The 16986-nt window shown below is 32.8% G+C and overlaps 1 protein-coding gene across 1 annotated transcript; it reads right to left on the reverse strand.

Moving 5' to 3' along the window:
- Positions 1-4536: 4536 nt before the first annotated feature.
- On the reverse strand, positions 4537-9390 carry LOC110626683 (DDB1- and CUL4-associated factor 8). The gene is made up of 5 exons (XM_021772725.2): positions 9043-9390; positions 8009-8260; positions 7676-7819; positions 6387-7109; positions 4537-4945 (listed from the first exon to the last, which is right to left on the reverse strand). Exons 1-5 carry the CDS (start codon positions 9151-9153, stop codon positions 4730-4732), a joined length of 1446 nt encoding a protein of 481 aa, XP_021628417.1. The 5' UTR covers positions 9154-9390; the 3' UTR covers positions 4537-4729.
- Between the last annotated feature and the right edge of the window lie 7596 nt (positions 9391-16986).

Here is a 16986-nt window from a genome sequence, read left to right on the forward strand (position 1 = left end):
TAAAGTTAGCAACTGTGCAATTCAAGAATTATGACATAGTATGGTGGGACCAAGTCCCAGCAAAAAGAAGGAAAAATAGGGGGAGACCAATCTGCAAATGAGATGAAATGAAAGACATGATGAGGGACAGACTTGTATCACCCTACTACATTAAATAGCTGCACCAAAGGTTTCAAATGTTAACTTAAGATTTTAAAAATGTAGAGGAATACCACAAAACTATGGAAATAACCATGATTAGGGCGAATATTGAAAAGGAGGTAGAAGTTACAATGGCTAGATTTCATAGTGGGTTAAATTCTGAAATTGCAAACATTGTGGAACTGTATCATTATGACACTTTGAATGAACTAGTACGAATGGCTATGAAGGTAGAAAAACATTAAAGAGGAAAAATATGACTAAGTATAGAGGATTTCCTTATTCAGCCACAAAATCACCTTAAAGGAGAACTTAGACACAAATTCAAAAGGAGAGAAAGCTACACCTAACTACAGCAAGGAGTGAAAGGGAAAAGAAAAGAATAAGGTGAAGGAGAAAGTCACTACTTATGTTTCTTCCAATACCATTCAAAGGAGTAGAGATATTAAGTGCTTTAAATATTTAAGGAATGGGCAAATTGCTTTTTAATGCCTAAACAAGAGAGTGATGATCATGACAGATGAAGGTGAGTTGAAAAGTGAATAGAAAAGGAAAGAAATGCAAGAAAATGAAAGTGAGAATGATGAAGGACATGGAGCTAAAGGCAATTATGCTAGTGTACTGGTCAATATGTGCATCTTGGCTATACAGGCAAAGGATGATGGAAATGTGGTTTGATGCCAAGGGAGAATATCTTTCACATTAGATGTAAAGTAAAGGATAAGAATTGTAGTGCAACTATAGATAACAAAAGTTATTATACTATGGCTAGTAAGCTCACGATGGGCAAATTAGGGCTGCATACATGCAAGAACTGCAAGCCATATAGATTAAAGTGGCTAAATAATTATTCAAAGATGAAGGTCACTAAGCAAGTGATTGTGTCATTTTCTATTGGAAAGTACAAAGATGAGGTGTATTGTGATGTAATCCCTATGCAAGCCACTCATTTGTTGCTTAAGAGGCCATAGCTATTTGATATGAATGCTACACATGAGGGCCGAAGCAACACTATATCATTTGTTAAGTATAGCCGAAGGGTGAAGCTACTTCTATTAACTCCATCTCAAGTCCATCAAGACCAAATCAATATACAAAAATCTATGAGTGAATTAAAAAAGTATATGAGTGAAAAACAAGGAGAGACTAGACCTATTAGAGAGAAAAAGAAAGTTGATAATGAGATGAAATAATCTAAAAAGGAGGACCAAGTTTGAGGCAAAAGGAAAGCTTGTATACAACAGGAAGGAGAGTGAGAAAGAGAGAGCTTGCATTTGGGGAGACCTATATTTTTGCTTATGTATTATGAGTCATATATGATTATTGCTAACCTTGACATTTCTCTTCATAAAAGTGTTGATTTATTGGTCACCTTTGGAAGTCCTCACCAACCATCTAGTATGCACTTATTGCCCAATATATACGAGGTTGAAGGTGAATGCTATAAACCACTTTCATAGCAAATTTAGAAAAAGCATTCATTCCATATTTAGCCAAACCCACTTTTTAGGGATTGACATTTTACTTATTAGATTTAATCTTTTCCTTTTATAGTTTGTTATCTAAACTTATTTAATATTTAATTGTCTTACCAAAGCATGAATCAAAAGTTTGAACAATGCCTTGGTAGAGCTACTTATAATCCCTTCTTGCATTCACTAGTAGTTTTTAGAATTTCATAATATAAAAGTTAAGAGAAAAATTCCATTAAAAGAGACCTTGTAAAGCTTAGGCCATTTTACTTATTGTGAGATTATGTTATTTGCTAAGTTTCACCTAGAACTTGAATTTATTACAAGTTTGTCACTTAAAATATCGTAGGCTTATACTTGAGAAACTTCAACACATATTGCTTTTGTGTTTCAAGTGTCACTGACTCCACTTTATCTTTGTTTTTTAGATTTTTAGTGTTAATGAAAGTGTTTTCATTATTAAGTCTTATTTTTGTTTATATTATTGAGTTGTTGTGAACATTATTCAAGCGTGTTAAACTTGGTTAATGGACAATCATTCCATGGCCAAATAATCTGACTTATACTTCAAGCTGGATTTGGCTAAGACTTGTATCACTTTTGGTTTTTGTATTTTTTGTAGATGAAAATTGTATGCTCTTATGATATTTCTTTCTGGTTTTTCTTTTATCTTTTTGGCTGGAAATGTGACAAAGAGAACGATACTGATTTGGGGATCTGATTGTATGGAACTTCTTCTTCCGATTGTAGTCTAAGGTTTTTTTTTTTTCCTTTTTCAGCTTAAGCCTTTATGTATGGACTAGATTTGTTCCAAGCTAAGCCTATTATTTATATATTTTTTTTGGGCATTTGGCTATATAACTGATAAAGGACTATTTAGATTCCGTAAAAAATTTTAACCAATATCGTTTAATTAAGACGAAATAAGAGAAAAGAGAGGTTAGAAGACAAAAGGTCTTATTGAAATTTATCAAAAATTGAAAAGTGGATTTCTAATAGTTAAGGGAGGTTATTTATAATAGAAATAAAACTCTAATATACAAAATTATGAAAATATCCAAAATATCTAAAAAAATAATTGAAATGCAAAATTAACTCCCTAAACGATGGAATTTTCATATTGAACTTTGTGACAAACTTGCCGCCTTAATCATACTTTTAAAAGTCGTGCGTCTCGAAATTCTCTTTCCGAAAAGCTATCGTAGATCTCTATCAGACGTAGACAGCAAAAATTAGGTCCGGTCTAAATCTGTCATACAATCCAAAGTTAGTTGCTTCATGTCAGTAATTTATTCCTACGTACTAATTAATGTCTTTTTTTTTATAAAAAAAAAAAAAAAAACTTCTCCATAATATTTATATATAGTATGTTAGATCATTCGGTTTTCGTATAATTAGAAATTTTATTTTTAAAATATAATAAATAGATTTTTTTATTTAGAAAATAATTATTTATTTTATTGAAGAATATCTCATATTCTAATTAGAAAATAATCACTTGAAATTTTATTTATTCTTCATTCTATAATTGACTAAAAAGATAAAAAGGGAAAATTAAATAATGGTAATTTTCAAATGTTTTGAAGAAAGCTTTTTAAAATCTATTGAGCCTTTAGTTTTAGACTTATTATTTTCTATAATCATATAAGACCTAAATGTTTAAAATGTAAATATATGGATTTATGTAGACTAGATTATGATTTTATACTACAGATCTATACATATCCAATAACTAGAAGTTCAATTTTAAATTATTGTGTATGTGTTAAATACCCAAAAATAGAAAAAATATTAGCTACATTTTTTATATTTAGAGCAAGATAAAAAAAAATTCCTATAAATACTCCTAACCCACAACAAAATTTGACATTTATCCAATTTTCCCAAATTCTCCAAACTATAAATTATATTTCCTGTAATTTAAAATGCTTTTTTTTTTAATTCTTTAGTATTCAATTTGCTAAATTTTATTTTTTCGACATTTGTTCCTATATTATGTTTTTATTCCAACTACTTTGATCTTTTACTATCAAAAATGGCAAGCTCTACAAAGTATTAAAGAAGGTCAAGGATAGATAAGGGTAAGGGGAAATTTCATGAATTTTCCACTTAAGATACTTATGGCTTGGATTTCAAGCTGATGAGTACCGACAATCTTGATAGTTTATTTAACAGCCAATTGCCTTTCACAAACCCAAGAAGCTTTAAAATGCAGAATATTAATTTAGAGGATGACAAAGATAAAGCACCGACACTGATCATGGAGTCAATTCAATCCAGTTGGACATTGAGATGTAATTTTCAGGATCGAGTCTCCCCCCAAACAATATAGTGTCAATGGGTTTTGAAATGCTATAAAGACATGATAAAAACAAAAAAAAAAGTACAATGGAGTTAAGGTGAATACACTTTTTTTAAAAAAATTTCAACCCGAAAATTAATATGGAACAGTTTGGCAATATTTTCAAAATAAATATCTTGCTGAAGCTATTGCGGAGACGCGACAGATCCAAATTTCCATATCAAGAAGCTCATTACCACATGTTTTCAAATATTATGGTAATAAGGTTAAAGAATAAATTATAAAATTAATTAGTGTTGAATTTTTCTTTTGGTGAAAAGCTCAAATTGGGTAATTTATTCAAAATTCCCAATTCTCAATATAAAAATTAAAATATTCCTCCTAGCATTTTGAAAAGCTACCTTAAATCATGACAGAGAAGTATCACTACTTGGGGCACCAGTTAAATGACAAAGTTCTATAAAACAATCATGGCTAAAGCTATGCTTTTCAGCTATTTTAAATACACTCATCTCCATATATAGAAAAACTAGTACTCATGTAAGCACATGCTACATGCTTTATTTAAGCTCTCTCAACAATCAACTAAATGCTAAACAAGCAAAAAAAAGCCAGAAAGCATTGATGAATGAGTGAGAACGTATTATTGACTACACGAAAGGAGTAAATATGCATTAATGAATGAGAAACAACACAAGTAAAATAGCCACTTAGGCATTAAAATTTGAGACTCCACATAGTAGTTTGATTTAAAAACCTAACTTATGTACAATTACTACGGCTGTTATAGGCCAAAGGCAGAGACAATCATCTCCTAGCCAAACAAGTCTTCACGACTTATTGAATCACCTCCATCATCTGAATCTGCACTGGCATTGAATGTCAATATAAGCTCTAAAAGTTCCCTACTAGCAGCTGAGCTCTCTTCATTCTGCTCTGAGCTAGTTCTCCGCCTTCGCAATGAAAACAGTTGCAACATCAGGTCTTGTGGTGAAACTACAGGGAACATCCAACCTCTGCCCTTCGGTTTCTGCAGAACAGAGAAAGTGCAAAACAGAGTCTATCATTTGCATCATCCTACCCGTAAACAAAATTATCAACATCCTTATCTCAATTATCATCATTATAATCATTGTCATTATCACCATCACCATCACCACCATTGTTAGAGAAATAAACATCGTCATAGTAATACTCATCACCAATGGCAAACGATTTAATGCAATTATGCAGCAGAACCTTTTTTAAACAAGTAACAGCAACTGTAATACTGGCATAAAGATTAATTATTTCTCAATTCCATAAATAAAATGAAACAGCCAATCAGACCAGGCTCAAGAAGAATCGCTAGAACACCTTTCATTCTGGTAATCTTCCCCTTCCAACAAGATCAAACAGGCACAGAACCTCTTTCTTCCTAATATGAAATTGGGAAAAAGAAAATTCAAATTGCCTAAAGTTTGGAATGCTTAACCAAAGTATGCCCACCCCAAACTGTGTCATTCTAATTGTGCGTCCGGCCAAAAACTCTATCTGGATTAAGAATGCACCACAAATTGCTTGTATAATTTAAGAAGATGTGCAAACAGTGACATGGGGGCCTACCAATGTATCAGATTTTAGGACTGGCCAAATTTTGGGGAAAAAATATAGAAAATAGTTATTTTGGTTAACTTGGGTATCTTTTAGCATTCTTTTAAAACCCGCCTAGTCACTAAAACAATGAAACCAAAAGGTTAAAGATTTAAAATTCAACCGAGGTTGAATTGGGTGTTACCAAATATTAAATAGATATAAAATTAATACTCTCTTAAAAATAATAATAATGTATTATTATAAATTATAGTTTGATATGTTCTTATAAATAATTATCAACATAAAGCTAATTTAATTTAATGGGTAAAACATTGTCTGAAAAATAATTTATAATTAGAATTTTAATTTTCAAATAATAATATTTTATAATATAAAAGAACTATCTAAAATAAAACTTTTATATTGATAAAAAATAAAGTTTGAGACATTAAAAGTTTATAGTAGAATAAATAAATAAATAAATTATATACTTTATATCATATAAAAGATGACAAAACATAAAACAAATTAAATAATTCAAGTTAATAGGGCTATATTTTTTTTCAAATCAAGGAGAAATGCAGTTTAAAGCCCAGACAGAATTGCCCATTGGTCCAATTCCCAGTAATCCGGTATGGTCCACTTTTAAAAACTATGATTTTTAGGATTCAAATTCGTATTACTTATTAGGACCATGGCTCATCTTCTGATGCCTTTTTAAGTATCCTTATGGGACACCTTCCAAAATTTATTGGATGATAAAATATTAAATGAAAATTTCAGATTGCTGGTTTCCTTTCTTTGCATTTTGAATTGAGTAAGCCCTTGAAGTCCATTAAATGACAAAAGTTTCAAGGATTTCTTTTCATTTACTAGCTCAATATCATAAAGCATACCTGTTCAATGTTTGCAGGCAGAGTTGCTCTCTCAAAGGCTTTGGGAGTCCAAATCTTTATATCAGTCTCAATTCCACTACTAGCAAGAGCAGTTGTACTAGGATGAGGCTCAATACAGTTGACCACATGCTTATCAGCTTCCATTACACGAATGAGCGTTCCTCCCTTTTTCTTCCAAATGAATATCCGACCACAGTCTGACCCGCTCGCCACATACTCGCATCCAGGCCCAAAGAAGCTTACCCCTTTCACAGTCTCACGGTTACTGTGCCCTTTGTATACTTGGGGCGCATTTTTTTCATCAGCATCCATGGGCTCCAAATCTTTCGTATCACTGCCAGCGGAAACTGGAGAGGATGGGTCTGGATTGGGACCCAATCCCATGTCTTGTGTGAAAAGATAGATGAACTCATCATTATATGAGACTAGAAGCTCACTCTGGTCTGAGAACGACAAGCCTGTTATTCCAACTTTCTCATCACCAATCAAATGTGGAGGACAAAAGAAATCCGTAGGTCGACCAAATTCAGTTGACCCATCCCATTTGTACATGCGGATATCATAAACTCGAGCATACTCATCTGACCCAGCAACAGCAAAGAGATTTGGGTTCCTTGGATCAATTGCAATTGCATTTAGATGGACAACTGACATGTAATTACTCCTATCAACAGTTGGTTGGCAAGTGAAAAGTTCTGTGGCACGCCTAGTTCTCAAATCAAACTGAAACGGAATTATCAGTGTTACATAATTGTATTAAACCAAATAATCAAAACCAAGTGAAAATCATATCACAAAATCACAAGGCTTAGAAATAGGACAACGTAAGTGAAAATAACAAGAGACTCGTACACAAGGACAATCCAGACTAAGAATCAACCAGACATTTGGCTTGTCAGTTTGCTAAATTTGTGAAAAAAGAGGAAAGGAAAATCAATAGGAATTGGCAAATCAGTCCTTTATTCCTTTTATTTTTCCAGCCTGCCCTTTGCAATTAGATCAACAAAAACTAAAAGATTTCCAAACGTGCATCCTTCTTTCTACCTCAAAAATAAACCCTGAAATAGATCATTAGGCACTATAGGCAGATTTTGATGACTGTCTCATGTCACCCTAACAATATCAAACCATTCTATCACCATCACACATATCATTTAACACATTTTTCATATTCCAAGCAAATGTCTAGGTGTTCAAGCCCATAAGGCTAGTTTAAGTTCTCTAACAAACAAACATAACTCACATGTTGAACCCATTATAAGAAATTGGAAAGGCAAAACATAACTCACATGTTGAACCAATCCATCCTCGCCACAAGTATAAAATATATGAGGGCTACCAGGCTCAATAGCCAGCTTATGAGCTCGCCCTTGGTGTTTTGCTAGCAATGCAGTTTCCACAGCTCCACGCTCCAGAATTTGAGCATGTCGAACCTATAATAGTGGTTAAATTTGTCATTACAAATACTATCATATTTGAAATATAGATAGATTATTACTTTATGATGATGAGATTACTCCCTCTTTGACCTATGAAGTGCTTCGAATACAAAGAAAAAGTAATTAGTTGCTAGATATTATTTCTGGCTAAGAAGATTTTTCAAAAGGGCAACTAGGATTTACCTGACCATCTGCTGCACAAGTAACAATGCTTCGATCATCTGTGTAAGGCATAATTTTGGCTTGAAAAACATTGTTATTATGACCAGAATGGAAAGAAAGCTTGATACGCCCAGTTTCCCAGTCCCAGAGTATAACCCGTCTGTCATCAGAACCTGACACCAGAATGTCTCCATCAGTATTGAAGCTAACAGTATTTACACAACCCCTGTGCTTGTCTAGCTTCTTGTATAGATCAAGTCGCAGTACAAGATCCTGAAAAGAAGACAAAATTTTCTTCAGAGCTTTATCACTGATAAAAATTCTCAAGCAGTAAAGCCACCCCCCATCACCACCCCGCCCCCACCCCCCCAAAAAAAAAAGCATAATTTAATAAACAAATAATTTTTCCTTGTAATTTCCCTTTCTTTTCCATTTTGTGAAGTGGAATTCATATTATTTATCAACTATATTTTCATATATTTTCGAATTGCAGTTATGAAAATATATAATTAATCCCAAAAGCCAGAGCAATGATCAAACATACATACTTCCAAATGATAAATCCATCTATAAACACCAAAATGCAATATCCAGTATCCAGATAGTCCCCATTGACTAATTTCAGCTCAACCAACAGAAAACACTATCAACTCCACTTCAGTTCAGTTGGTTTTCATTTGTAAAGCTAAGAAGAAAACTTCTTAGAATAGCAAATTGTGATCAGAACCTCCTAGTGCAACATCTGAACCGTCCGACCTCAATGAATACTTATAACCCAAAAACATCAGTCCGTTGAAATTTGAAAGTGGGATAGCTAATAAAATAAATACAAAAGCATATCAACAAACTAACATATGGTCACCAAAAATCAATCAACCACTATTAGCTTCAAATAATAATAATAAAAAATATCCGCTATCCACCTAATCAAGAATTCCCAAAATTAAAAATCCAATTCAAAATGATTTTAAGCATACAAGTCCACATACCCATCACTCAATACACTATAAAAATATGAGAAAAGAAGAAGGATAAGCTAGAACAGAGGGAAAGACCTCAGAAGCAGCGAGACGGTGAGCAAAATTCCGGGTGGAGAGGTCACCAACCTCCCGTTGCAAAACATTAAGAACCGCCTTGTCGGGGGTGGTTCTAGCTCTCTTTTTCATTCTAAAACGGAAGAGAATCAATCAAGAATAAAAAACTGGAAGAGATCGAATCAATTAGTTATCTGTGAGTGAAACAGAAGCGAGAAAGAGATCGAGGATGGGGATCGCGGAGGTTCTGTAATAGAATTCGAGGTTCTGTTGTAAAATTCGCGAGGGTGTCTAAGGAGAGAGGGGTAGCTTATGGTTCGGCTCCACACCTGGAACCCTGTCACCACTATGGCCATCGTTTGATCTCTTACACTTGGCCTCCGATCGGAGAAAATAAAGAAATTAATTGAAGGCTAAAGATGTCAAATTTCTTTTTTCTATTTAAACTTACTTTTCAATTATAATTAAAATATTTGTGAGGATTTAAAACACTCTATATTTCACGAAAAATATTAAATAAGTTATTATTTGTGAGATTTTTGTTGTTTAAATTGTGAGGTTATTTTTAAATATATATATATATATATATATATATATATATATATATATATATATATATATATATATATATATATATATATATATATATATATTTTCATAGTTTTTAGTGTTTGCATCTCTTATAAAAATTAATTAATAAAAATATTTTAATATAAATTTTATTCTAAAGTTTACTGTAGAAATAATATCTTAAGATATTGTATTCCTAATTTTGGTATTCTCTTATTAATAATATGAGTTATAATTTTTCAATTTTTCTTTTTTAAAGTAATAGGTCTCTCTTTTCGTAGTTGTCGGCCACAATCTTTTCGAGTAGGTGATACGGATCCAATAGGGCAAGTTTCTGACAATGGTGTGGAGCAAACTTATGTCATTCAAATGGATCTAAAGGGAATTCAAAATCATATTCATATGATCCATATATATTTGGGGCGTGCTTCAACTCATATGGGACAGATTTGGTGCAACACTTGCAATCATAGGCTTAGGGAGCCTAATCAAACCCATGGGCTAAAACTACACAAAGGGAAGCCTAAAGTGAAGATCAAGTAAGGCTTTTGTGAAGATTCAGCTTTGTTATGATGGGCTTGCTATATTTTTATCATTTAACATTTGTTTTATTTTAGCATTGTTTGGGCTTGTATTCTGGCCATAATTTATCTTTTAAGTTTTAGAGTGTTGGGCCATGTTATGGGCTTATGTTTTAATACTTATGTGTTATGTTAGTGTGTGATTGGGCTTGGGCCTTATGTGTTTAAGTCAGGTCTAAGAAGAGTGTCTTAGGGTTTTATTTGTGTTTCTTCTTACTATATAAGGATAAGAAACAATTGTAAGAAGCAGCTTTTAATCAAACTTTTCAGAATTTCTTTCATGCCTTTGGCGTGTATTGCTTTGAGTGAGAGTGAGGATTTGCTTTCATCAATTGCACCAGGAATTTTGGCTAACTTATCAACTATTCGTTGTGGCGTTTGTCGGATTCTCATCTAAATCCTTCGATCATTGGTGTTTCAGCTTCTCTAAGTTTGGGGTGCCATAGGAGGTGGGTTTATCAGATCTTTGGATTCCGTATCTACTTGTGCGTGTGGGTTTGAGGCTTGTGCCATAGGGTTCCGCGTCAGTTGGTATCAGAGCCAAAGTGAGGTAAATTCTTATTTATCTCAGGATCTAGAGTTTTTTTTTTTGAGTTTTCATTTTCTTCCTTGTTGTTTTCGGCGAAAGCTTGTATGTCCATGGCTGCACCTTCTTGATTATTAATCATAAAAAAAAAATCGAAATCCAAAAAAAAAAAAAAATCGCCTTTGCCTTATTTACCTTGATCTGGCCGAAATTGTGATTTGCTTCCTTTTTCATATATATTGCCTTACCTATCTCAATTAATTGCAGTAATTTATGGGAATCAATTTGAATTTTGAATTTTAAATTTGGTCGAATCCAGATTAGGAGATAAAAGAAATTCTGCCTATTTCCTAAAGTGCACATTTAGGGCAATTGCATCTAAATTGATTTGATGTGAAATCCTTCTTTTAACACCAGAATTTTCGTCCATGTTTCTGACCTGAGAGAAATTTACATTTTTCTTTTCTGATTCTATTTGTGGGGTTTTGATACTTTCCTTTTTGGGTAGATTTAAGTAGATCCATATTTAATTTGCGTTGAAGTGAATTAAATGCAATATTTTTTGTCCAGGTTCGTTTTTATTTGATTTCTAAGTTTCTTTTTTTTGTTTAAGCTTGCTTTTGCTTCCTTGACATTGCTGGAGTATTGTTTGCTTGTATCTATACTCTAGGTGATATTTTTCAAGTTGCACAAAACATAGTTCATGTGTTACTTTCCAAATTGTCAGTGTCTTCTTTCTAGTTTTTGCGCGCTTCCTTCTTTCTTTAGGTTTTCTTCTTTGTTTCATTAAACGCACCTTGTGGTTGGTTGGTTGACCTTAGTTTCTGAAGTGCAATTGAAGAATCAGCAAAAGAATGGTAAGAGTGCAAACACTTGAGTACTTTCTTTTTTTAACACAATATTTGCTAGTTCTTTTTGTTCTTTGTTGATTTAAGGTAGGATGAGTAAAGACAAGAATGTGGTGGATCGTACTGATGGAAGTGAATCGAATATGGGTAACGATTATAAGCTCTTTAAGAAGTCAGTCAGTGGTGAGTTACAAAGGCTCAATAAGACTCTTGAGAGGTTAACTGAAACTATGGAGAGTTTGAATGTCTCACAAGCTTCCACTTCTACAAGAATACCTCAAAGAACTCTTAATTGCAATAATGCCTGTGATGATTCGGATGTGTTGGTTAATAATGTGTTGCTTGCTGCACATTATGAGATGCTTGTTGCTAGGAGTGCTCTGAATATGCAGGTTAAGAAAGAAAGCCTAGAACAACGGGAAAACATATTTCACACTAGGTGTTTGGTTAATGGAAAAGTGTGTACTCTCATTATTGATGGAGGTAGTTGCACAAATGTGGCAAGTGTGTATATGGTGGAGAAATTGGGCTTGGCTTCGATTGACCACCCTAAGCCATACAGATTGCAATGGTTGAATGATTGTGGTGAGGTTAGGGTTACACGCCAGGTGGTTATACCATTTTTTATTGGTAGGTACAAGGATGAGATCTTATGTGATGTGGTACCTATGCAGGCAAGCCATATGTTGTTGGGTAGACCGTGGCAATATGATAGAAAGGTGCACCATGATGGGCTCAATAACAAGTACTCATTCACTCATGAAGGACATAAGCTTATATTCGCTCCTTTATCACCTCAAGAGGTATATGCCGATCACATAAAAATGATGGAGAGGAAGAGGGAGGCTTCGGCCTTGGCTAAAAAGGAGAGTGAGAGCTTGATTTCTGTGGAAAAAATGAGAGAAAAGAGTGAGTTTGAGGGTAAAGAGGCTGGAAAAGAATCAAGACTAGTTCAAGGAGGGAAGGTGGAGAAAGAAAAGGAGAAAGAAGAGGCTAAAGTTCCAATCTCAACTTCCATAGAGATTAAAATTGAAGAGGAAGTTGTAATGCATGAATATAATGTAGTTGTTGTTGAGAATTCCATCAATGAACTTATAGAAGAGGTTGTGAATGATGAGGGACATGGGGAGCACGTGATTGATCAGGTGGAGGAGGCGAATGAGACTGTTTTGGAAGTTGTAGAGGAGAATGGGTCACATCCACATGATCTTTCTATGACTAATATTTTTATGCCTAGTTCATTTGTTCTTGGTGTGCAGGTTGTTGATGAAAACATTCATGACGAAAGTTTTATCCTATTTCCACCTATTCAAAAGGAGGTCTTTGAAGATACATGGGTTCCTAAAGCTTCCCTTTTTGACATAAATATTAGCAAGATTCGAGGACAAATCTTTTCTAAAGAAGGAGAGAATGATACGGATCCAATAGGGCAAGTTTCTGACAATGGTGTGGAGCAAACTTATGTCATTCAAATGGATCTAAAAGGAGTTCAAAATCATATTCATATGATCCATATATATTTGGGGCGTGCTTCAACTCATATGGGACAGATTTGGTGCAACACTTGCAATCATAGGCTTAGGGAGCCTAATCAAACCCATGGGCTAAAACTACACAAAGGGAAGCCTAAAGTGAAGATCAAGTAAGGCTTTTGTGAAGATTCAGCTTTGTTATGATGGGCTTGCTATATTTTTATCATTTAACACTTGTTTTATTTTAGCATTGTTTGGGCTTGTATTCTGGCCATAATTTATCTTTTAAGTTTTAGAGTGTTGGGCCATGTTATGGGCTTATGTTTTAATACTTATGTGTTATGTTAGTGTGTGATTGGGCTTGGGCCTTATGTGTTTAAGTCAGGTCTAAGAAGAGTGTCTTAGGGTTTTATTTGTGTTTCTTCTTACTATATAAGGATAAGAAACAATTGTAAGAAGCAGCTTTTAATCAAACTTTTCAGAATTTCTTTCATGCCTTTGGCGTGTATTGCTTTGAGTGAGAGTGAGGATTTGCTTTCATCAATTGCACCAGGAATCTTGGCTAACTTATCAACTATTCATTGTGGCGTTTGTCGGATTCTCATCTAAATCCTTCGATCATTGGTGTTTCAGCTTCTCTAAGTTTGGGGTGCCATAGGAGGTGGGTTTATCAGATCTTTGGATTCCGTATCTACTTGTGCGTGTGGGTTTGAGGCTTGTGCCATAGGGTTCCGCGTCACCAATTGATGCGGAACCCAGGACCAACTTGTGATCAAAAACCCCGTCACACAACTTGATAGAGAACAAGACAAAGATATCTTCCAGAAGGTTGTTCTACCACACCCCTAACCAACGAATGTGATTAGAAACATGGATAATCAAGCGAAGGTTGCTCTACCACACCCCTAACCAACCATGTGATTAAAAACATAGATAATCAAGCGATTCCAGCTTCGAGAACGCCACAAGAAATTCTTGATAAGTTAACTAAGCATGGAGAAAATCCAAATCAGAACGCCACAAGGTTAAACCTTGATAAGTTACCAAATAATGGAGAAGAACCAAATATTGTTCAAAAAATCATTTTTATTCACTGCCTCCTCGTGGCTGCCACCTTAAGGGTGTTTTTATAGCCTTCAAACCCTAATTCTATTGTAGGAAGGTGTAATTACAATATAGGACCATATCTAGTCAAATAGTCAAATCTGGATTACATTAAAGATCATTTTCCTAAATTATCTTGGAGAAATCTCCTTCCTAAATGGGCTGCACGAATTTGGCTTCTAATATAGGCTAAATTAATTTAAAACAAATCCCACAAAATACTAAAATACCAAAATAATAAAACTGGCCTAAATACAATTTGGCCATACATGCATTACGCGATCTGAAATTGTGTTGTGCGTCCACATGTGTTGAAGAGAGTCTGATTTGTTTCCTTATTTTTCCATGCTTCCCAAATATAGTTCTCATCTCGTAAGCCTTGAATTAAGCGATGGTAACTTGATTTGTCATGATTTAGAGTTTCCCTTTTTAAATCTTTGAAGTATCGTATTATTTCCTTATCCGTATCATTCTCTACTTCTTCAAAAAGATTCGTCCTCGTATCTTCAACCATAATGATAAGAAAAGAATCGATCGACATGGGATTCTCCTTGAATTCAGTATGATATTTCACGAATAAAACACTAAATTTTGACATCTCTCCTCTTTTTTTCTTTTTTTTTTCTTTTTGAAATCAAACAATTGAAATAATTTTTTTTTCTTTACTCTTCTTTTTTTTTTTTCTTATCTCTCACTTTTTTTTTAAAGAAAAAATCTCACACTGAAATAAAAAATAAATTCTCTATTTTTTTTTCTTCCTTTTTTTATGAGAGAAATTATAAGATAAACTGAAATAAAAAAATAGAGAAAAAATAAAAAAAAAACTTATGAAATAAATAAATATAGATAAATAGGAATTTATCTATCACCGTGCTTTGATACCAACTGACGCGGAACCCTATGGCACAAGCCTCAAACCCACACGCACAAGTAGATACGGAATCCAAAGATCTGATAAACCCACCTCCTATGGCACCCCAAACTTAGAGAAGCTGAAACACCAATGATCGAAGGATTTAGATGAGAATCCGACAAACGCCACAATGAATAGTTGATAAGTTAGCCAAGATTCCTGGTGCAATTGATGAAAGCAAATCCTCACTCTCACTCAAAGCAATACACGCCAAAGGCATGAAAGAAATTCTGAAAAGTTTGATTAAAAGCTGCTTCTTACAATTGTTTCTTATCCTTATATAGTAAGAAGAAACACAAATAAAACCCTAAGACACTCTTCTTAGACCTGACTTAAACACATAAGGCCCAAGCCCAATCACACACTAACATAACACATAAGTATTAAAACATAAGCCCATAACATGGCCCAACACTCTAAAACTTAAAAGATAAATTATGGCCAGAATACAAGCCCAAACAATGCTAAAATAAAACAAGTGTTAAATGATAAAAATATAGCAAGCCCATCATAACAAAGCTGAATCTTCACAAAAGCCTTACTTGATCTTCACTTTAGGCTTCCCTTTGTGTAGTTTTAGCCCATGGGTTTGATTAGGCTCCCTAAGCCTATGATTGCAAGTGTTGCACCAAATCTGTCCTATATGAGTTGAAGCACGCCCCAAATATATATGGATCATATGAATATGATTTTGAACTCCTTTTAGATCCATTTGAATGACATAAGTTTGCTCCACACCATTGTCAGAAACTTGCCCTATTGGATCCGTATCAGTAGGCGTAGTTTTTATTCTTACTCGGATATGAATTTTGCTTTCCTCATTCGAAGGTGGTATAAATATTTTTGTTTTGGCTTTCTTTTTCTTTCTTTTTAGCATGTTGAAATTTCGTTGGAGGAAACTCTTCCTCGTTGATGTTAATGGATTAAAGTTTTTCTTCCTTGACTCATACTCTATGAAGTATGTGAATAAGGCCATCCCTCTCTCGTCGTATCTGTTTTCTACTGTGTTTTTTCAACTGATTGCATATATTTTTTATAATATTTTTTTATTTTTCTCAATTTATATTTAAAATCTAAATTATTTATTAAGATGTGTTATTTTTTATATTTCTTAATAAATAGATATATTTTATAGACTACTATTGATGGAAATACTCTTTAGACGTGAATGCTTTCTTTCGACTTAGAACATGATCGAATTTTGTTAATGAATAATTAGAATTTACATTTCATCTATCATTTTTATTTATAGAGTGAATTATAAAAGATTTTATCATTATTAATAAGTTGATTAATATATTTTTAAAAACTTATTAAAATACCTTTAATTTTTTATTCGATTAAAGGTCTTTATCCTTCATCTATTTAATTATTAATATTAAAAAAAATAAAATAATATTATTAAAAAAACGTCTTAATAAATTCTTTTATTTTAAACAGTGATAAAAAACCAATACAAGTAAGTAATTAAAGCAAATAAAGTACATAAAATATACACATTTTAAAGCAAATTTCTTTAAAAAATTAAAAAAATTATTATAATTAAATCACAATTATTTTTTTATATTTTTAATTAATTAAAATATATTTATAGTGATTTAATTATCAATATTTATAAATATATTTTTCTATAGAAGTTATCAATTAATATAGTAGCTCAATACTAATTGTATTATAGAGTTAATTTTTAATGATATTTATTATAGAAAAAGCTTTTTCATTATAACACATATGTAAACTCAGAAAAAATATTGTTAAAATAACGTATTAATTTAATACATGATTTATTAATAAAATTTAATTTTTTTATAAAAGAAATTAAATTTTCTAATCTATTACCCATAAAATAATATTTATTTATATCGAAGGTTTTTTTAAATTAAATTATTTAATTTATTACCTATTAAACTCATGTTTCCATCAAATCTATTAAATAATCTAACTTTACTGG

Source organism: Manihot esculenta, chromosome 11 (genome assembly GCF_001659605.2).
Source record: "Manihot esculenta cultivar AM560-2 chromosome 11, M.esculenta_v8, whole genome shotgun sequence".
Classification (NCBI taxonomy): domain Eukaryota; kingdom Viridiplantae; phylum Streptophyta; class Magnoliopsida; order Malpighiales; family Euphorbiaceae; genus Manihot; species Manihot esculenta.